Source organism: Camelina sativa, chromosome 3 (genome assembly GCF_030686135.1).
Source record: "Camelina sativa cultivar CO46 ecotype springtype chromosome 3, ASM3068613v1".
In the NCBI taxonomy this organism is placed as follows: domain Eukaryota; kingdom Viridiplantae; phylum Streptophyta; class Magnoliopsida; order Brassicales; family Brassicaceae; genus Camelina; species Camelina sativa.
The window spans coordinates 17,253,968-17,277,918 of record NC_141882.1 but is presented as its reverse complement, the minus strand read 5'-3'; the positions used below and the strand labels follow the sequence as shown (position 1 = coordinate 17,277,918).

Here is a 23,951-nt window from a genome sequence, read left to right as displayed (position 1 = left end):
TAGTGGTCCCATACCCACTAGCCACCTAACCTCAACCACAACCAACAGCGGAAATAACAGATAACAATATCCAATAAATAATCCAATAAATAATAACCAATAACCAACATTAATTCCAAATCATAACCTAATAATCCAAACAGCATAAACTAGAGAACCAGCAATCCTAAACAACGTTCTAGGACTCAACTCTAGCAAACTAACAGAAGCCAGAAAACCAAGTGAACCACTAGAACATCCTCCTCTTCATTGCCTTGATTCCACGATCACACTTTGCATTTACCTGCACCACAAACACAAATTGCAATGCATAAGTATTTTATAAACACTCAGTAAGGCAATCCCCCCATCTACTAGGCTATACACACAAGCAATAGAGATACTCTAACCATCAAACAACAGTCAACAAACAAATCAGGGTCTGCATTGACCGACACAAAGCTTGCATCGACCGAACCAATCAGGGACCAGCATCGACCTACACAAGGTATGCATCGATCAACACAAGGTTCACTTGCATCGACCGATGCTTCCACTTGCATCGATCGATGCATGCTCGACATCACGCGGAAACCCTAATCGCATCGACCGATGCTCCTAGGTAAATCCGCGCCGTCCTTGCACTAGCATCGACCGATGCACATGCCGAGCATCGTTTTCCCCGAAGCTTCTCGCCGGATCTTCGTTCCTGCAACCACAAGAATCGATCCCAAGCCACAAAAAAGCATCCTAATGCCTCAAACAACATTCTAACAAGCCTAACAACACAGAAACAAACAGATCAGGGTAATCTCCAGCTTAGGTAAGCCATGGTCATGCACTTACCTTTACCACAGAAGATTCTGAACCACCAACAAGCAAAACAACGCTCCTAGGAAGCTCCTACAACGATCCAAGCTACAGATCTCTACAAGAATAGTCTCAAATCTCCCAAAAATCTCAAGAACTCTCAAGAACCTCTTCTCTCTTCTCTTTTTTCTCAAAAACGGCTAAAGTCGTCTAATGAGACAAAAGAACGATCTTAAGGGTTTTCCTTCTCCCTTTTCCCAAAACGCAGCGTTTAACTTAAGTCAAAATGTAGAAAACTGAACTTGCATCGACCGATGCTCCTCCAGCATCGACCGATGCACATCCCCAAACCGGGATTTTGGTTCGCGGATGTTACAATTCTCCCCCACCAATTTAGATTTGTCCTCGAATCTCGTACAACCATCAGCCAAGGACTCTCGTGCAACCGTCTCCACGGTCCGCACTCCTCCGACCGATCTATGAAAGGTCACCTCTAGGCGATAGACTCACGTTCCATGCATTATTTGCTCTTGACTTTTGGACTTTCCTTTTCTCATAGGCCTAAACCTTGAGTTTTATTGGCTCCTCATCAGGCCGAAGCTTGCATGCCATAATATAGGCTCCTCATCGGGCCTACGCCCGCATGCCATAATATATAAAGAAGTCCAATACTGGTCTCTCGGGTTGCCACCCTACAGCGCGCCCCATGATCATCATCCGAAGTCTTAGAATATGACGGTACTAGGAGAACCAAAGTCCCCCAAGAGTCGCGGCAAACAATTCTGAACACGTCTGAGTCCTATCCCTATCCAGGTTTCCTTCCCGTGGCTCGCGTAAGACAACACAATGTCCTACCAACCACTTATCCCCTCACTGGAATACCTCATGACCATACAAGGATCATCTCACTGCCCCACGGGCCGCCACAAAGGCCAAACAAATGTCTTAAACAGGACCGCCATTAAGGCCACTCGTCCCGAAGGACCGTCACAAAGACCATCTGTCCCGAAGGACCGTCACAAAGACCATCTGTCCCAAAGGACCGCCTAAACAGGCACTCTGGCTAAACAGCCCGCCACAAAGGTCACACAATTGGCTAAACAGCCCGCCACAAAGGCCACACAATGGCTAAACAGCCCGCCACAAAGGCCACACACGGCTAAACAGCCCGCCACAAAGGCCACACAATGGCTAAACAGCCCGCCACAAAGGCCGCACACGGCTAAACAGCCCGCCACAAAGGCTTCCCGCCACTAAAAATGGACATATACTAACTCACATAAAACTTTCCATTTTTAGACTTTCCACTTCTGTAAACTTTCTACTTATAGAAACTTCTATTTCAAAAAACTTTCCTCAAACCACCACCTCACGGGAATTCCGTACCCCGAGCACCACCTCATCTTGTTACTTAGTCGCACAACCAACCACCCCAAGCGACCAAGTAAACAAGAGAGATGGGCTGGAATACTCCATTCCCGCTCCAGCCACGGACTACAACTGGGACCAGGCTAGACAAGTTCAAGTCGCGACCTGCTTCTCGAACCACTTCTTGAACCTTGCCTTCATCCTCGCATCAGGCTCCCAAGTTTGCTCCTCAACACCATCACAGTCCAAAGGACTCTCATCAAAGGACTCTTCTTCTTCCGAAGTTCCTTGATCCTCCTCCCGAGCACCCTCACTGGTCTCGCCTCCAAAGTCATGTTAGGCTGAATATCCTCAGGAATCTTAGCCATTAACTGATCATCCTCACGCAGACACTTCTGCAACATAGACACATGTAAAACCTTATGGAATGCTCGCATAACCTCAGGTAATTCCAGTCTATATGCCACCGGACCAACTCGCTCAATCACTCTGAACGGACCCATATACCTTGGACTCAATTTAGTCTTAGTCAATGACCTGTTCGGACCCTGCAACATAGCCATCTTGAGGTACACTCTATCTCCAACCTGAAACTCAAGATCTCTCCTCCTCCTATCGGCATAACTTCTCTGCCGATCCTGAGCTTCCTTCATGTTCAGCTTGAGAACCTGAATCTTCTCCGAGGTCTCCTGAACAAAATATGCCCGTACATGCTCCTCTCCCCTACCTGAGTCCAGCATAACGGTGTAAGACACGTCCTCCCATACAAAGCCTTAGAAGAAGCCATCCCGATACTCGCCTGGTAACTGTTGTTGTAAGCAAACTCTACCAAGCTCAAATGATCTGCCCAATGGCCACCCCAATCCAACACACACATCCTCAACAAATCCTCCAACGTTTGGATCGTCCTCTCTGACTGTCTGTCGGTCTGGGGATGATAAGTTGTACTCATATGCACCTTAGTGCCCATCTCTGCCTGAAATGCCCTCCATAACACCGAAGTGAACTTTGAATCCCTATCAGATACAATACTCGTTGGCACCCCATGCAACCTGAATATCTCCTTCACATACTTCTTAGCCAAGACCGCTGCTCTATTAGTCTTCTGAATGGCCAGAAAATGTTCCGACTTAGTCAACCGGTCCACAATGACCCAAATAGCATCAAACGTCCTGGACACTGGCAAACCCACCACGAAGTCTATAGTAATCATATCCCACTTCCACTCTGGAATGGGAAGACTCTTCAGCAAACCACTTGGTACCTGATGCTCAGCCTTCACTAGCTGACACACATCGCACCTCGCAACCCAACTAGCCACGTCCTTCTTCATCCCGACCCAGTGATAGTACCTCTAGAGATGTCGGTACATCTTAGTTGCTCCTGGATGAATAGAGAACATGCTAACATGAGCCTCTCTCAGGATCTCCTGCCTCAACTCCTCATCCTTGGGCCAACAGATCCGCCCATGCACCAAAATAGTACCATTAGCCGAAATCTGATACTCTAAATCAACATCCTTTGAGGCATTCACCAGCCCCAAATCCTTCTCCTGAGCCCACCGCACTCTGCTCAACAGATCTTCTCTATCAGCTGCAACCAAACCCAACGGCTCCTAAGAAACCGCACACAAGCTCAACGCACTGAACTCTCCTACCAGAGAATTCATTTCCTGCTCCTGAGCCGAAGCCGCCCGCTTCTGACTCAAAGCATCTGCAACCAAGTTAGCCTTACCAGGATGATAAGCTATCTCCATATCATAATCCGCCACCAGCTCCATCCACCGCCTCTGCCTCAAGTTCAGCTCGGGCTGAGTCAATATGTACTTCAGGCTCTTATGATCTGTAAACACCTGTACTCTCCAAATCTTCAGGGCAAAACTACAGCACCCATCTCCAAGTCATGAGTAGGATAGTTGTCCTCATGCTTCCGCAACTGCCGCGAAGCATAGGCAATCACATTCCCATGCAGCATCAACACACACCCTAGAACAACTCTGGATGCATCCGTATAAACCACATAGGGTTCTCCCTGATCAGGCAAAGCCAACACTGGAGCAGTCGTCAACATCTCCTTCAGGCTTGCAAAGCCCTCCTCACACTCCTGTGACCAGACAAAAGAAACATCCTTCCCCGTCAACTTAGTCATAGGACGTGCTCTGCTCGCAAAACCCTGCACAAATCTCCTGTAATACCATGCCAACCCGAGAAAACTCCTGATCTCCGTGGCATTTTGCGGTCTAAGCCAATCCATGATAGCCTGAATCTTCTCCGGATCTACAGAAACCCCATCTGTAGACACAATATGACCTAGAAAGCCCATCTCACGCTGCCAGAAACTACACTTGCTCAGCTTAGCAAACAACTTCTGCTCCCGCAGCTTCTCCAGAACTGCCCTCAAATGCACTGCATGCTCTTCAGAACTTTTAGAATAAACCAGGATGTCGTCGATGAAAATGATGACAGACACGTCCAGAAACTCCTAAAACACTCTGTTCATCAATCTCATAAACGCAGCTGGCGCGTTAGTCAACCCAAACGGCATCACCACAAACTCATAATGCCCATACCTCCTCCTGAAAGCAGTTTTCCTCACATCTGCCTCATCTATGGGGATCTGATGATAACCCGACGCCAAATCTATCTTGGAGAACCAAGTAGCACCTCTCAACTGACCCAACAACTCATCGATCCTCGGAAGAGGGTACTTGTTCTTCAAAGTGACCCGGTTCAAACCCCTGTAATCAATACACAAACGGAAACTCCCATCCTTCTTCTTAACGAATAACACCGGCGCTCCCCACAGTGATACACTAGGACGGATGAATCCCTTGCTCAACAAATCCTCTAGCTGCTTCTTCAGCTTTGCCATCTCTACTGGAGCCATCCTGTAAGGAGCCTTGGATAACAGTGTCGTCCCTGGTTCCAGTTCAATCTTAAAAGGATCAGGCCGAGAAGGTGGTAATCCCTGCAATGACTAGAACACATCCTCAAACTCCTCCAAAACCTGAATACCGCTAACCGTAGACTTCCCCATTAACTCTGGTATAGATAGAGTAACCAAATAAGCCTCACGGCCCTTCTCGATCATCTTCCCAGCTTGAATGACCAAGATCACGAGACTCCCCGAACTCGATCTAATCCCCTGATAAACCAACTTCCATCCTGAGCGCTCAAACTCCACTCTATCCCGATGACAATCCTGATGAACCATATGCCGATGCCACCAGTCCATCACCAAGATAACGTCATACAGCTCCACTAGGCTGATAAGCAAATCTGCAGGCCAAGACTCTCCCGCGATCTGAATATCGATACCCCTCGCTCTACCAATGAGCCTCAGAAACTTGCCTCCAGCAACTCTGACAACTCCTGTACGCTCTCCGGGATCTCCCACGATACCCGCACTCTCTGCACACTCTGGGGTAATGAAGCTATGCGTAGCTCCAGAATCAAAAATAACATGGGACTTAAACCCTCCCACTAACAAGGTCCCTACACAAACCTCATGTGTTGAGAACCTAACACTTTATCACAGGACAACATAAAATCTGAACTTACTAAGAATTCACAAGGAAAAATTACCATAAATTATACCTGTGATGGCTCCGGAACTGGTTCCACCAGTCTCTGCAATCGTGTAAACCCGTGGTGCCTGCTCAATCTGTGCCACCTGCTGTCCTCCCGGCTGTACCTGCTGCAACGCTGCTACTGCTACCGGCTGCAACTTGGGACAATAGGGCCTGATGTGTCCCGGCTCCCTGCAATGATAGCACACACGATCTGCTACCGTCGGAGCACTCCTCTTGGGACAGCTAGGAACCTTGTGATCCTTGCCCCCACACCCGAAGCACCGCGGACCACCCGGCCTCTGTGTAGCCTCCCATCTCCTCTTGGTTTCCTGCACAGGCTTACTGAACTTGCTAGAACCTCCCTGATGTTGAGCCTTGCTAGGTTGGACTGCTGGGCTAGCCGCCACTGACTGTGCCCGGATATCCTCCTCAATCCCTGCTGCAGTCTCAACCAGCTCTGCACGCGTAGCGTAACTCCGCCCTCTACAGTGAACCCTCAAGTCATCACGTAGGGCCCTCAAAAACCTCCTGATCTCAGCCTCTTCAGACTCCATATCCCGACCCCCATACCTCAGAAATCGACAGAACTCCAAGATAAGCTCCCGCACTGACCGAGTTCCCCTGAGCTAGCTGAAGGAACTGCACCTCCAACCTATCGAGTGCCTCTCTAGGGAAATACTTGCGGTTGAACTCCAAGACAAAGTCAGCCCAAGACATCTCCCTCTACACTCTCCTGGCTGCCACAAAACTCCACCACAACTAAGCATCACAAGTTAAATGGTGGACCCCAATGTCCACCCAAAACTCCTCAGGAAATCTCTGAGTATGGAAGTTATGTTCCACACTCGTCCTCCACGCCTCCACAGCGGTAGGATCTGTACCTCCCGAAAACCAATCAGTGCAAAGACGACCCATCTCTATCAGCATGCTGATATAACGAGAATGGACCCCCACATCTGCAGCCACTGGCTGCCGCTCTTCCGCCACCACTGGTAGCACTACCTGAGCCTGAGCCGGTACCACTAGCGGCAACCGCTCTATCAACTGTGCTAGCAAACCCGCAAGGTCGACACCCGGGACTCCACCCACTGGGACACCCGCACCTGGGTCCCAAACATCACCGGCTACTGGAGCATCAACACCGCCCCCTCAGGCCACACTCATGGAATCCCCCTCGACACCCTGCGACTCGCCAACACCCTCTGCTGTCACACTCTGGTCTTTGGTCTCACTAACCACTGGGGCACTGCCCCTACCACGACCACGTCTGCATCCACGACCACGACCACGACCAGCAACAGAATCCTCTCTAACCATCTGCATTACTATGAACAGAAGGCTAAGCACACAATTAACATAACACAAAATCATAAACTCATTGTGGAATCACACTGTAGGCTCGAAGAGGATTTTCTAGGACTCCATGCCACACACAATTGACTAACTCACATAATCAATCAAGACATGCAATCCCAACATCAACAACAGAAACCTAGTAAACCCAAACCTAGAACCGTAAGGGCTCTGATACCAAACTGAAATGACCTGACCCGTTTTTTTTAATTAATAAATAATAATAATAAATACACTACAGTTAGTGGTCCCATACCTACTAGCCACCTAACCTCAAACACAACCAACAGCGGAAATAACAGATACCAATATCCAATAAATAATCCAATAAATAACAACCAATAACCAACATTAATTCCAAATCACAAACTAATGATCCAAACAACATAAACCAGAGAATCAGCAATCCTAAAAAACATTCTAGGACTCAACTCTAGCAAACTAGCAGAAGGAAGACAACCAAGCGAACCACTAGAACATCCTCCTTTTCATTGCCTTGATTCCACGATCACACTTTGCCTTTACCTGCACCATAAACGCAAATTGCAATGCGTGAGTATTTTATAAACACTCAGTAAGGCAATCCTCCCATCTACTGGGTTATACACACAAGCAATAGAGATACTCTAACAATCAAACAACATTCAACAAAAAAACAAGGCTCTGCATCGACCGACACAAAGCTTGCATCGACCGACACCATCAGGGACCATCATCGACCGACATAAGGTATGCATCGATCGACACAAGGTTCACTTGCATCGACCGATGCTTCCACTTGCATCGATCGACGCATGCTCGACATCACGCGGAAACCCTAATTGCATCGACCGACGCCTCCACATGGCATCGACCGATGCTCCTAGGTCAATCAGCGCCATCCTCGCACTAGTATCGACCGATGCACATACTGCATCAACCGATGCACATGCCGAGCATCGTTTTCCCCAAAGCTTCTCGCCGGATCTTCGTTCCTACAACCACAAGAATCGATCCCAAGCCACAAGAAAGCTTCCTAACGCCTCAAACAACATTCTAACAAGCCTAACAACACGGAAACAAACAGATCAGGGTAACCTCCAGCTTAGATAAGCCATGGTCATGCACTTATCTTTGCCATAGAAGATTCTGAACCACCAACAAGCAAAAAAACGCTCCTAGGAAGATCCTACAACGATCCCAGCTACAGATCTCTACAGGAACAGCCTCAAATCTCCCAAAAATCTCAAGAACTCTCAAGAACCTCTGCTCTCTTCTCTTTTCTCTTAAAAACGGCTAAAGTCGTCTAATGATACAAAAGAACGATCTTAAGGGTTTTCCTTCTCCCTTTACCTAAAACGCAACGTTTAACTTAAGTCAAAACATAGAAAACTGAACCTGCATCGACCGATGCTCCTCCAGCATCGACCGATGCACATCCCAAAACCAGGATTTTGGTTCGCGGATGTTACAAATACCCTTTGGTTTATGCAATGCTCCAGCCACTTTCCAACGTTGTATGATGTCCATTTTCACGGAATACATTGAAGATTTCATGGTAGTCTTCATGGTCGATTTTTTTGTTTACGTTCCGTCGTTCAAAGCATGTTTAGCCAATCTCGGCAAAGTTCTACAAAGATGTGAGGAAAAACATCTAGTTCTTAATAGGGAGAAATGCCACTTTATAGTGAGAGACGGCATAGTTCTCGGTCATAGTGTGTTCGAGAAGGGAATTGAAGTTGATAAAGCAAAGATTGAAGTCATGATGAATCTACATATAGACCTTTAATTCAATATTTCTCCAAGACCGCAAGACCACTCACACACTTACTTTGCAAAGATGTGGATTTTGAGTTTGACAAAGATTGCCTTGCTTCATTCCACAAGATTAAAGACGCTTTAGTTTCAGCCCCGATGGTGCAACCACCATATTGGGAGTTACCCTTTGAAATCATGTGTGATGCTAGTGATTATGCAGTTGGAGCCGTAATTGGACAAAGAAGAGATAAGAAACTAAATGTTATTTATTACGTGAGCCGAACCTTAGATGAAGCATAATGCAATTACGCAACTACGGAGAAGGAGCTTTTAGCTATTGTATTTGCTATTAGATATTTCATGTCTAAAAAATATGCCAAGCCGCGTCTCATAAGGTGGATTCTATTGTTAGAAGGGTTCGATATTGAAGTTAGAGATTGTAGAGGAGCAGAAAATGGAGTATTCGACCACCTTTCATGATTGAGAGTGGGGGAGCCGATGCCTCTAGATGATAGTTTACCCGAATAAAATGTTTACGTCATTGAAGTTGTTCCCATGACTAACAAACCAGCACCACCACAAGCACTACGTTCGTAAGCTTATGATATGCTAGACACTATGCTAATTACTTAGCAGCTGATGTTGATCCACCACAATTCTATGGTTATAGAAAAAAAGAAAATTTTGCGAGAAGTAAAGAGATACTACTGGGAAGAGCCCTATCTTTAAAAGAAGTGCTCCGATGAGTTATTTCGAAGATGCATCTCCGAAGAAAAATTCGAAGGAGTTATATGACTACAAGAAAACAGGTGATTTACGACTGCACCAATAGTCACAACATAGTCGCTAATTCATACATAACGACTAAGTTACGACTAATAACCGTTGTCGTAAATCGGTAGTCGGTAAGGAAATTCAGTCGTAACTTAGTCGGCAAATAGCGACGATATTACGACTATTTCACGTAGTCGTAAACGTAGTCGTAATTTAGTCGTTACTATTTACGACTATTTAATGAAAATGCTACGACTAGTTTGAGAATAGATTGTGACAATGTTACGACTATTTACGACTATTATGCGACTCCGTTACTACTATCGGAAGACTATTTGACGACTATGTTACGACGACTTTAAACCAGATTTAATGACTAGTTTGACGACTATAGTGATTAAAACCCATAATTGTTTTGTTTTGTTTTATAAATCAAATTTCTAATCAAACAGAAATCTAAAATTCAGATTCTTAATAACCTATTGGGCAGGTCATTATTTTGCAACCTTTAAAACTTTTTCTAAAATTTTGCAAGCAGGTTTTTGGTGGCCAACCATGTTTCAAGATGCCAAAAGATTCACAAAAATATGTGACGCTTGCCAAAGAATGGGCAATATAAGTAAGAGGAATGAGATGCCCTAGAATTTCGTACATGAAGTCGAAGTCTTCGATCTATGGGGGATTGATTTCATGGGACATTTCCCTACCTCTAACGGCTATGAATACATCCTTGTTGCTCTTGGTTATGTTTCTAAATGGGTGGAAGCAATAACAAGTGCTACAAATGACTCAAGTGTGGTGATCAAGATGTTCAAAACCATTATATTTCCGCGATTTGGGGTGCCAAGAGTGGTGATATGTGAGGGAGGTAAACACTTCATCAATCTAAACCTTGCTAACCATTTCAGAAAGAATGGAGTTCTCCACAAACTAGCATCTCCTTATCAACCACAAACAAGCGGCCAAGTCAAAATTTCAAACAGAGAAATCAATTTTATCTTACAAAACACTACATCAAAATTAAGGAAAGATTGGTCTACAAAACTGGATGACGCTCTATGGGGGTATAGAGTCACTTTCAAGACCCTGTTAGGTACTACACCTTTTCATCTTGTTTATGGAAAAGCATGTCACCTAATGTGGAACTAGAGTACAAAGTAGCATGGGCAGTAAAGGAGTTTAACTATGATATAAAAAGCGCAGCCGCGAGGCGTTTGATCCAATTAAACAAGGTGGACGAGATCTGCCACAACGCCTATGAGAATGCGAGGATATACAAGGAGAGAACTAAAGCATACCACGACAAGAAGATCATACCAAAATTGTTCGCCACAAATTACCAGGTTTTACTCTTCAATTCTCGACTTAAGCTTTTTCGAGGAAAGTTACGTTCTCGGTGGTCTGGACCATTTAAAATAAAGGAAGTTAAACCATATGGAGCTGTCGTTCTTCTAAACGACAAAGGTGAACAGTTTTCTGTAAATGGACAACGTCTAAAGCCTTATTTAGCAGAAATTGGCAAGAAAGAGAGTGCATCAATCACTCTAACCGATGCTCCCCAAGCCTAATAAAGGCACTGAACATCGAGCCAACGACGTTAAGAGGCTTAACGAGAAGGTTAAGGAGAGTTAAGAGAAGAATAAGGGCTTGTTTTGGTTTGTCAAGGAAAAGAGAAACAGATCAGTAGCTTTCTGGGCGTGCGTAGGTTGCTGGGGCGTGGTTTCTTGCTGTTCTTCATCTCAATCTTCTCTCTTTGCTAAGGTGATTGCATGGCCATGGCTTATATGAGCAATTAGGTTTTGTGTGAAATATTTGGTGATTGTATGATTGATTCCTTTATGTTTTGTGTGCTTTTGTGGTGTTTGTGTGGCCATGTGTGGTTGTTCTTGGTTTTGTGGATTTTTAGGGTCGATTGATGGTGGAGATCGTCAATGGAGGTGTTGTAGAGGTTGAGTGTCGACCAACTCCAAGCGGGTGTCGATCGACACCATCTGATTTCACGGAAGGAGATAGCATCTATTGCAGTTTGGAATGTGACACTCCTGTGAATCTTGAATTTGCAGAGTCCTTTGTAAGATGTTTATATATTCTAGCTTCCAATTAGTTGTTTTCAGTTTATTATAAAATTGTGTCAAATATTTGATGCAAGAAAAAAGAAAATCATTAGACAGTGAAATGGACTCCACATCCAATAGTAATGTTAAAGAAGATTTTGTTAGTCAAGTATTAGGAAAAGACAAAAGTGTGAAAACCAAATTAAGAAATCCAACTAATTTTCTACACAATAGGCACTACTATAGCTTGGCCTACTAATAGACTCATATTGCTCTGAACATGATCATGAACTATACATGAGTTACTTTCACTAGTAAGAAAAATATGTATTGCCACAAAAAATTTAGTGGCTGAGGTAAAAAAATTGTGGCTATATGATTAAATAGTCATGATTGGTCACAAAAAAAATTGTTGTTATAGCGTCCTAGCCAATTTATTTTGCGGCTTTTTCGTAGCTACCTAGCCACAGTTATATCACGCGTATTTCGTAGCTGATTTACCACGGTTTTGTCACATAAATATTCTTGACTTTGTTATCCAATTTTAATTTTAAAAAACGATAATTATTTATTAAAATTTAAAAATGATTTATTTATAAAACAAAATAATTTATTTACAAAATTGATTTTAACTAAAAAATAATTAAATAAAAAATGCTTCAACTTCTTCCCTCAAGTCTCTCCGATGGTTTTGTGGCATCGGATCTGGTGGTGGCTGGAGGGTGAGTCTTTTGTTGGGCAACGGATCTAGGACATGAAGCTTTCTTGTTCTTCTTTTCTAAGGTGGTGGTGGCTGGAGGGTGAGGATTTTGTTGGGAAACAAATCTCGATATGAAACTTTCTTGTTCTTCCTTTCTAAAATGGTGGTGGTTTCACCATTGTCGTTAAATAAATTGCAGCAAGTGGAACTTGGATCGGACTCACGATGCCACTGAACTTCCCACTATGTGGTGGTGGTTAATGGTGGCTCAAAAAAGCGGTGGTGGAGGTTTGAACAGCGAGATCTGGAAAAAAATGAAACAAGGAAAAGATGGAAAAATAAAGAAAAGGAAAGAGAAAAAGAAGATGAAAAAAATCAGCCTAATAGAAGAATAAAGAAGATGAGGGAATCATTTGCATTTACTCAGGAAACAAAAATAAAGAAAAGGTTTGACCTCGGTCTGACGAGGAGCCAATAAAAACTTAAGGTTTAGACCTATGAGTAAAGGAAAGTCCAAAAGTCTAGAGCAAATAGTGCCTGGAATGTGAGTCTATCGCCTAGAGGTAACCTTCGTAGATCGGTCGGAGGAGTACGGGCCGTGTAGACGGTTGCACGGGATTCTTTGGCTGATGGTTGTCTGAGATTCGATGACGAATCCATGTTGGTGGGGGAGAATTGTAACATCTGTGTTCCGGGATTAGAATTTGGGATGTGTTGAGTAAACCAAAGAGGTAGATTTTAATTGATTTTGGTTTAATTAAATCCTGGGTTAATCTAATTAAATCCTAGTTTAATCAAATTAAACCAAAAATCCCTAATTTCTCTCATGAAGTTGCGCCTCCTCTCTTCTTTTGTGCTTTTGTCGACATTGTCATCATAGAGAGGGAGAGAAGGAGAGATAACTCTTGGTTATTGGGTGTAAAAGAGAAAGAGAAGGGGATTAAACTTTTTCCTTAGAGTAAAGAGAGAAACAGAATTGTCAGGGTATGGGAGAAGGAAGATCCGATTACTCAAAACGTTTTAAAAGGTATTGATTTTTAATAGGGTTGTAACTAAGAGATTTTCGTACACTCTCCTTTTTAGAGAAGTGAATTTGAGTTAATATTCTAGGAGATATTGACAGTTTCGGAGCGTGTTTCGTCTCAGTCGCGGATTGAGACCAGCAGGTGTTTCGGGATCGATTGCGGTTTCATCTGAGATCGGATCGTGCTGAAATTTCCTGGTAAGCTTCTGGACGTATAGGCCTTTTTTCACTGGAGAGATTAGAAAGTTAACGGTTCGTTTTGATTTCATGGTTTCACTTGTGAGGTTGTTATTTTCTGTTTTTTCTGGCAGTTTGTTTTCAATGTTTGTTTGTTGTTGTGATTGGTTGTAGGAGCGAGTTTGGTTGTTTTTGGATATTGGAGAGACTCTCATTTGGTTGTTGTTATTTTTGTGAATCACTTGTTAAGGAGAGTGCGTGACCATGAGTTTATCTAAGCGATTGGGTTGTATGACTTGTTTTGTGTGTTGATGTGTAGGTGAGGTGAAAGTGGTATTGGTTGTTCTGTTTAATGGTTGGTTTGTTATATTTTATTTGTAGTTGTACTCTTAATTTGCTTGTTTGTATAGCTCGTAGATGGGAGGATCGCCTCAATGGGTATTTCTGGTAATACTCACGCATCTCATTGTGTTTATGGTGCAGGTAGAGGCAAGGTGTGACTGTGGGATCATGACAATGAAGAGGAGGATGTTCTAGGGACTTAGTTAATATATTTTGGTTTCTGCTAGGTTGCTAGAATTGAAATGTTGGTGTTAGAATCATGGTTTAAGTTGCTAGTTTTGAGTCTATGATTCTGGTTAATTATTGGTTTATTATTATTGGTATTTTCCCCTCCTTATTTGGTGATTTGGGTTTATGCATATTTAAATAAATATTTTTTTGGTTTATTTATTTATTATTTGTTATTATTAAAAAAATAATAACGGGTCAGGTCGTTTCACTATCCAAAGTTTCAGGTGCGTGTGTTTATTTTAGCACATACATGTTCAGTAACAGAGCGCTCTACACTTGCCAGTCAAGCAGATCATCATATTCTAGGAGAGTTGTACAAAGCTTTTGTTAGTGCCAAGGTACTGCCAATGCATGTTGCTGAAGCGTTGAATAAACGTTTTCAAATCAAGGTAACATTTTTCCTTTGAGTTTTATATAGCATTATACCATTTATTTTGTTCCACAACAATTTAAACTAATATTGTTGTTGATAGATGGATTATTGGAAGGCCTATCAAACACTGAGGCATGCTCGCGAGTTGGTCAGGGATAGTCCAGAGAGTGGTTATGAGCAGCTTCCTACATATTTGTATATAATAGAAAGGGCAAATCCCGGAACGTTTACACAACTTGAAGTTGATGAAGCTCAAAGATTTAAATATTGTTTTCTAGCATTTGGTGCGAGCATACAGGGATTTCCATTCTTGAGGGAAAGTGGTTGTTGTGGATGGTACTTTTTTACAGAAAAAATACTTAGGGACACTTCTGACAGCAACAGCTCAAGATGGCAATTTTCAGATTTTTTTCCAATTGCTTTCGTTGTGGTTGATATAGAGAATGATGAATCATGGGAATGATTTTTCAAGCAACTCAGTTATGGTTGATATAGACTTCAGATAAAGCCTTTCTGTTAATTCTGATAGGCACAAATCAATTGGAAAAGCTATTAAAAAGGTTTATCTGAAGTCTAGTAGGGGAATATGTACATACCATATGTACAAAAATATTTTGGTCTGGTTTAAAGGTCAAGCAGAATTTGCTTTGGTTCAAAAGGTAACGACTGCTTTTAGACTTATTGACTTTCAAACCACATTTGATCAGATAGAAGCCATGAATCCAGCACTACATGAGTACCTCGTAAGGGCTGATGTGCGTATGTGGACTCGTGTACATTTCCCAGGTGATAGATACAACTTGATTACAAGCAACATTGCAGAATCAATGAATAAAGTCATGTCACATGCTAGGAGTTTTCCTATTGTACAACTATTTGAAGAAATAAGGTCCATGATGACTAGGTGGTTTTCAGATAGAATGAGTGATGCATTAAAGATGACAACAGATTTGACATGTGGTGTAGAGAAAATTCTCCAGGTTTATTCTTTCATCCTTTTAAACAAATGATGATGTTATACATCTATATTTCAAATATAAAGTGGCTATTATTTTATAGGGTCCTTTGGGCTATGCTAAGTTACTTACTATCCAAGATATCAATGCACACCAAGTACAAGTAACAAGCGGAACATATATGCATGTTGTCTATTTGAGAGATAAAATGTGTACGTGTCGTAGGTTTGATGTGGACAAACTCCCTTGTGCACACGCAATTACGTCCAGTGAATATAGAAACATCTCTCGCATTTCAATGAGTCATCCTTATTATCGTAAAAGCTATGCGTACATTTCCTTTGCGAATGCCATCATGCCAAGGGAGTTTGATAAATCAGTTCCTTGACATGTGATAACGAAGGTATGTTTACCACCAATCCCTAAACAACAACCAGGAAGGCCAAAAAATTCAAGAATTAAATCCGCATTGGAGATTGCAATGGAAAAGAAGAAGCCAATAAAACTATACACATGGGGTAATTGCAACCAAGTAGGACACAATCGTAAGACATGTACTCTATAAAATCCAAGTTTTTTATCTTCTCCATATCTTTTTAAATTCTTGTTGAGAATGATGATGCTTTCATTGACATAGAACTCTTTTTAAATCCAAGTTCTTTTATATTCTCCAGTTCTTTTTAAATCGTAAGACATGTATTATATTGATATAGAACTCTTTTATTTTAATTGCTGCCATTACAATGCAGTACTGATGTAGTACTTTGTTCTATTCAATTAATATCAATTCACAAATTTGCAAATACTCACAAACTAAGAATACCCAAGAGAGCTTAATCTAAACTTAAACAAAGATTTGGGTTTTGAGTAGCAACTAGCTAAGAAGCAACTCTAAATAAGCAAACTAACAATTCAAACTCATAGAGAACAAAGAGACAACTAAGAACAGATGGTTTCTCCTAATGAGGAGTTAGTGTATTTATAGAAAAATAGGAATCTAAACCAGAACAAACCGGATTGGAATTAAACATATCAGAGATAACTGGAACAAACCGGGTTTTGGTTCCAAAAATAGCGTTTGATCGACCCACCAATCAACTGATCGGTCGATCGTCTCTCCATCCTGATCGACCATTGGTCAATCCTTTGGTCAATCGGTCAAGTCTCAGAAGTCTGGTCAAGTCCAACACAAGTTGATCGACCTTATGATCGATAAGTGGTCCATTGTTGAGGTCTGAAGTCCGGCTCTTGTCTTGATCGACTATTTGGTCGATTGATCAGTCGATCGTCGAAGTTTGGAGGTCTGGTGAAGTCTAGTTTGGTTTGATCGACCATTTGATAGATTGTGTGGAGTCTGGGGTCTGTTGAAGTCTTCATCGACCACACGATCGACCATTTGGTCGATTGTTTTGTCCTGTGGCTGACCCGAGGAGTCCGAAGTGCGTTGATCGACCAGACGATCGACCAACCGGTCGATCGTTTGGTCTTCTTGGTCGATCGTTTGGTCTTCTTCCCTTCTCTTGCATCTTCTTGCTAATTCTTGACTTATTTGGCTCCAAATCACTCTCTCCTTGTACATCTCTACTCCCACACCTAAGATAACAAACTTGATGCAAAATGAAACCTAAGCAACCTAAATGCTAATGAATATGCACAAAACCATGAAGAATTAAGCTCTAAAAACATTAGATAATAATTCTAAAAATTATTTAATCATTCTGCACATTTAAATTTAAAATTCTATAATCATTATGTATATGCTTTACTTGTGGTAAAATTTAAACTTGCATAATGTAGTAGGCTCATATTATAACTAATCCTAAAATTAGTAGATAATAATTCACGTGGAAAAACAAGAACGTAGTCGTTCACATGCAAAACAAGAATAGTCTACAATGACAAAGTTATTAAAAAACTAAGACAATGACACAAAATAGTCTACAAGGACTCATCAATGAGGGAAGGGATTTCAATATCTTTAGCTCTAGGATATGAATCAGACATATTCGGTGTTGTGGCTAGTTTTCCGACTTTGTCATATAATTCCACTGCAAGCTTAATCCGAAGAGCCAACATGTTCTCATCGCAAAGCCCTTCAAATGTTTTCCCAAGAGCTAAACATTCAATATACTTTAGAGCGTACATCGCTGGGATCATTCTGAGGGACGTTCTTCTTCACTCTTCTCAATTCCAACATTGCTTTACTCTTCTTACGAATCGTCTCAGGAATCATGTCACTTAACATCGCTGGGATCATTCGCCTTAAAGGTAAACAGTAAATAGCCATGTCATCGTCACTCACCAAGCTTGGGATGCTATCATAGATGTGAATCTTCTTACCCCGCAAGTCAATATCCATAGCCACCCAATGGTTTTCATTGACAAAGAGACAAGCGTATAAGTTATCAACATCAATCCACCACTTCTTGTACGTAGATGACTCCTCGATAAATTCACCATAAACGTGTTCCCTAAACACGAAATTCTTAGGCCCCATATCAAACTGTTTATAGTCATTCCGCAATATTGTGATCAGATCTTGGTCTAAGAAGGCTATGCGGTTTTTAGGATACAGACAAGGATCACGCATATATCTTCTCCGGAACATAGCCATTGCACAAACTATGTGCTACATTCATTAAATCAGTTGTACAAAAATAAGCAAAATATTTCTGGATTTACTTACAGAGTCTGTCAACCATCCATAGTCATCGCTTGGCAAATTTTTCCTTGGAGTCATAATTTTCCAATAGAATCTTACAGCTGTGTTGTTGGTGCTAAGTGGTTCTTCCCTGCTAATGAAATAATGAGTTAGTACATATATAGATAATGATAGTAACTTTTATAAACTATTTAGAGTTGTTGAAGTATACTTATCAAGGCCGATAAAATCCAGAAGTCTTTGATGTTTCTCATCATCTGCAGGCTTAAGATGATCGCATAACACAATATCACCCTCTGTAATGATACGCTTGACTGTAGAGTTACCAAGGTAAGGGAACTTCGACGATTCTGCCAGTTGTGGCACTCGTCTTTGCTGCTTCCAAGGTCCACGTCCATCCAACTTCGTTAAAGCCTCTCCAATGCATTTTAGTGTCACCTCAAGTTTTTTACTAGTCAACTGGTCTTTCCAGTTGGACCATGTGTCTTCAGCACTGGAAGCTATTTTTCACTTTAGCCTTCTGAATTTGGGTAGTAATATCTTCAACATCGTTAGAGCTAAGACCATTTATCTTCTTTTTCTTGGAATTTTTCTTCTTCTCAACCTTAACAGCTTCGTTCTTTTCATATAGAGGAAGATTATATGATATCTCATCTTCTTCTTTCTTCTTCTTATTGTTGACAGTGTATACCTTCCTCACCGCCCTTTGAACTGGAAACTCATCATGTGATGTCTGCTTCATCTCAATAATCCATGACTGCAACAAAATAGAACATTCCACAAAAAAAAAAAAATCAGAATATGAGGCAAAAAAAACCATGTCATCGAGCAACAATGTAACTTACATGTGCTTTACTTGTTCCCTCATCATTTTCAATGGTGTGCGAAGTGGCATCGTTTGGTATATCAGCGGCTTTTCCCTCTTTTAGTTCTTTCTCCAATGCTTTAATCCTCTCACTCAAATTCTCTTCTAAGAGAGTCATTTTTTATCAACAAATGTTTCAAATTTGTTCTCCAATGCATCCATTTGAGTGTTGAGGGTCTTTCCCAAGTCAGAAATATTCTCATTCATTTTTTCTATCGCCCTCCAAATATCAAAAGAAAATTTTCTTCTCATCTTTAGCATCTTGCAATAACTTCTCTGTTAATATCATAATAGAGAAGGAAAAATGGTAATCATGTAAATAGAAAGATAACGAAACCTTACCTCCATGTTGGACATTGTCTCCTTCTTCATATTTAGGATCACTCTCTTTCAATCTCTTTTTCTTAGGACTTGTTCTACTGTCATCATTCTCCTTGTCAGCTTCAACACCTCTTTTCTTCTTTTTTGAATTTATACCAACTGTTTTGACACAACTCCAAGCATCAAGAGATAAACGGTTATGAATGAGATCTTTAATTAGCTCATCTAGGTGTGGATATGTATTCTCATCTGCGTCAAACCATAGAGCATACATGTTTTCCTCTGAAACATGAACCATATGCTTAACACGAACCTACAAGCTATGAATAAAGTTATTAGCAGCTGGTAATAACAAAAAACTCACACAATTTAAAAAACATGTCAAAAGTATTTCTTTTAAAAATTCGTCACACACATAGCACCACTACTAACATGTATGTGCAACTCCTTCTCTTTTTTGATGAAGTTTGTGAAGTTGATACGTTTTCGAGATGATCGCCAATCAAGAAGTGGAACACACTTCGTTTTTGTCCTTCTAAACCAATAACTTTCTCCTATTCCAGTAACACTCTCGTACAGCCAAATTAACATAGCATGAACACACCCGTGTATGATGTATAAATCTTTATCATAGTCAACAATCTTAACAGAATTCACAAGACTACTAAAAGCCACCCGACCCCATGGATGTTTCTCAAAAGCGACTGTATCTAATACTCTTTTTGAAGTCGCCAACAGGATTCTAGATGTATGATGAATTCCATTTACGCATACTGACAATAGCCATAACCTACCAACCATCAACCTCTTATCAACATGCCATGTTTTGCTAAAATCAAGCACCGTTAGCAACTCACTCCACATAGGACCATTCATGATTGTTGGTATTTTCATTTATTTCCAGAAATCATGGTGATCAACATCAAATTTGTCTAAAGGGTCAAATGCATCACAATTTAAACTTGCTATCACCGTAAACTCTTTTAAATAAAATCAAATTGGTCTACCATCAATCAAAGACCAAACCTCATGAAAGTTATTTATTCTCAGTTGATGTGTGAGTGGAAAATGAACTCTCTGCGCAGTTCATTCCAATTCAACAAACTTTATAAACACTCCAAGAGATGATTCCTTCAGTTTATCCCACACGTCCACCCCTAATCCTTCTTTCAAAATCCCAATTTTGGACACAAAGCAATTGTGGTTCATGCTCCTATGTTGGAGAGGCGATTTCCCTTCTTCATAAAGTAGAGGAGGATATTTGATGCTATTGCTTGAAGATGCCATTCCTAAACATACAAAAAGAAAGCATTGGAAAAAAAAAAGTTAGCTAACAAGATAAATACTTGATTGAATAGGTATAGCAAATATGTGTGAAAACTTTAAACTAATTCAATATAACAATTTAAAACTAAATTTTGAAACCATCGATGAAACAAATCTCTCATTTAGGTAACACAAATTTGTTAGATACTTCTAATCCAAAAAAACAAATATCTCATTTATAAGAATCAACGAGAATTTGATAAGCAATATTTCAAAATTGAACAGATCTACACACAAAAAAAAATATATCAATTCGAGACCAAATCATGCAATAACTCAAGACACAAAACAAAAACAGTGTTAATTCAAGACAAAATCATATCATAATAGACAAAAAGCCTTACCGGATTTATGAAGAAACACCCACCGATGCTTTTGAAGATCCACCAAAGTTATTGAAGAGCAAGACCCAAAACAAAAACAGGGTTAACCTACAATTGCAAATAAAAATTCAGTTTCATATTCTAATAATCAATTAAAACACTCACCGCCGGAAAAAATCGACCACCACCGAAGCCATTATGGTTCTTATTTTTTCGGAGGAAGATGAGACCCAACTACAACGGCGTTTGTATCTGGCTGGAACAAGAGGGGACCGGTAATTACTCTTCTAATTCACCGGCGGAGATGACGACAGATTAGGGTTTTTTTCTGGACTGTAAAACTTCTTCTTAGCCGGCGGAAGAAACAAAGTTTCAGGTTGTTAAAAAAAAAACGAATGTTGGGGTTTGTGTTTGATAAACTAGATTTTATCTCTCTTAATTTTTATTGCCTATTTCATTTTTTTTATTAAGACACCAAATTGGGCTTTTGGTAATTTAACCACAATATTGTGTCATTCTAGGTTTCCCCTACGAGAGAATGTCAATCGGGCAATTGTTTTTCAAATTTATGTCAATGTGGTATATTTCACTTAATAATATATAAAAAGAAAAAGAAAACATAGCAAATGCTATTGTCACAATTTATTAACACTATGAATGCTAATTATTTATAGCTCAACAAATGTGCTATTATAAAATATATATAATAGAGCAAACAAAAAACTGGTCTTCATATTCGAGTTTAGATAGCACAATAGAAGAGCGCTATCTAAAGTGACATATTACTTCGGGTGATACGATAACGCTATTGTAATATTAAGATAGCTTTTTTTTTTGTTGTGCTATTAAAAACCAAAATTCTTGAGGTCAGACATGTGTTAATATTCTTGTAGTGAACGAATATTTATTTTTTTTGTTTATATCCTTTTTTATTGTTGTTGTATTATAGGGCATGGAAATTTATCCATAAAATATGGCAGAGTTTTTGGATTAAAAATAAAACATATATCATAGTCGTTTTAAAATTCCCTATATATTAATAGATATCTAATTAAAGAAGTACATTTATTTTATTTTAAATACCAGAAAAATATTTAGCAATAGTTGATTAAAACAGGAAAATAATTATACATCTTTTGTTAAAACATAATAATAATACATTTGTTATGTAATGTGTTGTGATTCTTGTTTGTTTTTTTAACCAAACTTATTATGCTGAAAATATTATATTGTTAAAAAAATGTACATCATTGCATATGGACTTTATGTTATTGCGGTATGGCTAATATGTAGATAATGTAAATAGTTGTGCTTGATTAATTCTGAAATGAATATGTAAATAAATAGAAATTTTCCAAATGAAATACACATTATTGTGCTTATTCCTATTTCATAGTACACATGAAATCCTTTACTCTAGAAGAGTATTAGCTTCGTAGTTATCATGGCTTATTTTGATTCCTTTTCTTCCTCTTGTGAGTCTGTCTCCTTTGATTAAGTACTGAAACATTTCCTTCACATTATAAGTATGAACAATTGGCATGCGATCATGTACACCTTTTGGAACCTGTGGAAATGTAAGATAGATTTTGTTTGTTAAAAGGAATTGTATGTGTACAGAATATAGAATAAAAATAAATGGAGATTATCGAACAGAGGTTGCCAATTGGGAAAAAAAAGTCTTTTCACTTTTTTTTCTTCTGATGTTTTTTATTTATATCATACACGAATTTAGAAAAGATCTCATCATAAATTACATCTGTAGGTGATTTCTATTGGCTATTTTCTCAAACTATGATGAAAAATGACGGACATAAAGCTTCAAGAATGGGACATAATCTGGTTTAGATGCATGTACAACTTCAGTTCCATTATTTAGTTGAAACTTTGGGTTGAAATGAGAAACACTGCCGAAAGAAGGCATGTCAAAATTGTAGATGTACTATTGTTAGAATTGTGGAGTTGTTTGCTTGCTTTCGTGAGTGGTGATATAGATGTTAGTGATAAAAAGAATGTATTTGTAAGTGAAAGGAGAGGTTATGCCTTTTTAAGTGGCACATCTAGGTTTAATATATTTTTATGTTAAAAAAAAACTACAATGGTAGAGTTGTAAATAAGTTGATGTTTTGAGGTTTGACTGATAAAATGTGTCTTGAGCTCTGTCACTGATATATCATCTTTTTTTTTTGCAAAATTGTTTCTCTATCATGTTCGCCTCAATTAATGACTAATTAGGAGATCTCTCATGCTATACAACACAAATCAACATTTTTTTCTAAAATTTATAATATAATAATAAAAATTATTGTTATATTTTGTTTAAAATTTTATTTTTTTTGAGATAATACTTATTTTTAATATTACAATTTTCAGTAAATATATAGTTTTTTTGAATAGTAATTAATTTAGAATATTATAGTACTTTAATTTGTTTGTTGTATATTACAGTTTATATTATATGTTTGTTGTATTTATATCATTCTTTTTGTGAAATATTTTGAAGTAATAATTATAATATTGTAATTGTAAGCAAATGAAATTTATTAATTTATTAACCACATAAATTTAGTTTTACCAACCGCCAATGTAAAAAATTAAAACATACATTTTTTTTTTCATACATTAAGTAATATATCTTCTTCTTTTAAAAAAAAATAAATCACAATATATGAAGAAATAATTGTACATATTTATTTATCAGAAGTACTATATGATAATTCATAATATTTATTAATCTATATTAATCTCTGCCTAATACTATAGTATGATCCCTTAAAAAGATCAGTCATCTAATTAATCTCTGCCTATTCCAATTATTATCCACCTAATCTGATTATGTTTAGATTACAAGTAAAACAGTTTTTTCCTGTTATTAAACATTTAGATTGAGAGTAACTTTTGAAAAAAAAAACTATAATACTCCCTCTGTTTCATAATATATGATATTTTAAATAATATTTTTTGTTTCAAAATATAAGATGTTTTCAAAATTGTGGTAAATACAT

At 39.5% G+C, this 23,951-nt stretch overlaps 3 protein-coding genes across 3 annotated transcripts; 1 reads left to right on the top strand and 2 right to left on the bottom strand.

Moving 5' to 3' along the window:
- Positions 1 to 8,974: 8,974 nt before the first annotated feature.
- On the top strand, positions 8,975 to 11,160 carry LOC147947055 (uncharacterized). Its single transcript, XM_087507337.1, has 2 exons — positions 8,975 to 9,046; positions 10,663 to 11,160. The coding sequence occupies exons 1-2, from the start codon at positions 8,975 to 8,977 to the stop codon at positions 11,158 to 11,160; spliced, it is 570 nt and encodes a 189-aa protein (XP_087363463.1).
- A 6,158-nt stretch (positions 11,161 to 17,318) lies between these two features.
- Positions 17,319 to 21,356, bottom strand: LOC147947053 (uncharacterized). The gene is made up of 6 exons (XM_087506392.1): positions 21,112 to 21,356; positions 20,968 to 20,995; positions 18,957 to 20,586; positions 18,323 to 18,868; positions 18,136 to 18,241; positions 17,319 to 17,920 (listed from the first exon to the last, which is right to left on the bottom strand). The coding sequence occupies exons 3-4, from the start codon at positions 19,092 to 19,094 to the stop codon at positions 18,599 to 18,601; spliced, it is 408 nt and encodes a 135-aa protein (XP_087362518.1). The 5' UTR covers positions 19,095 to 20,586; positions 20,968 to 20,995; positions 21,112 to 21,356; the 3' UTR covers positions 17,319 to 17,920; positions 18,136 to 18,241; positions 18,323 to 18,598.
- On the bottom strand, positions 19,206 to 20,173 carry LOC147947054 (uncharacterized). Its single transcript, XM_087507336.1, has 3 exons — positions 19,730 to 20,173; positions 19,319 to 19,610; positions 19,206 to 19,252 (listed from the first exon to the last, which is right to left on the bottom strand). The coding sequence occupies exons 1-3, from the start codon at positions 20,171 to 20,173 to the stop codon at positions 19,206 to 19,208; spliced, it is 783 nt and encodes a 260-aa protein (XP_087363462.1).
- Positions 21,357 to 23,951: the final 2,595 nt, after the last annotated feature.

Bases quoted from the DNA above. Each gene is read 5' to 3' on its own strand.
- LOC147947055 (XM_087507337.1), top strand. From the start codon at position 8,975: ATGGTGCAACCACCATATTGGGAGTTACCCTTTGAAATCATGTGTGAT. The intron at 9,047-10,662 runs GTAATTGGACAA...ATGGGGGTATAG, and splicing joins GTGATTATGCAGTTGGAGCC to AGTCACTTTCAAGACCCTGT.
- LOC147947054 (XM_087507336.1), bottom strand. From the start codon at position 20,173: ATGAATGGTCCTATGTGGAGTGAGTTGCTAACGGTGCTTGATTTTAGC. The intron at 19,611-19,729 runs GTTAGTAGTGGT...CATAGCTTGTAG, and splicing joins AGAAGGAGTTGCACATACAT to GTTCGTGTTAAGCATATGGT. The intron at 19,253-19,318 runs GTAAGGTTTCGT...TGATATTAACAG, and splicing joins AGACAATGTCCAACATGGAG to AGAAGTTATTGCAAGATGCT.
- LOC147947053 (XM_087506392.1), bottom strand. From the start codon at position 19,094: ATGACTCTCTTAGAAGAGAATTTGAGTGAGAGGATTAAAGCATTGGAG. The intron at 18,869-18,956 runs GTAAGTTACATT...ATTTTGTTGCAG, and splicing joins AGGGAACAAGTAAAGCACAT to TCATGGATTATTGAGATGAA.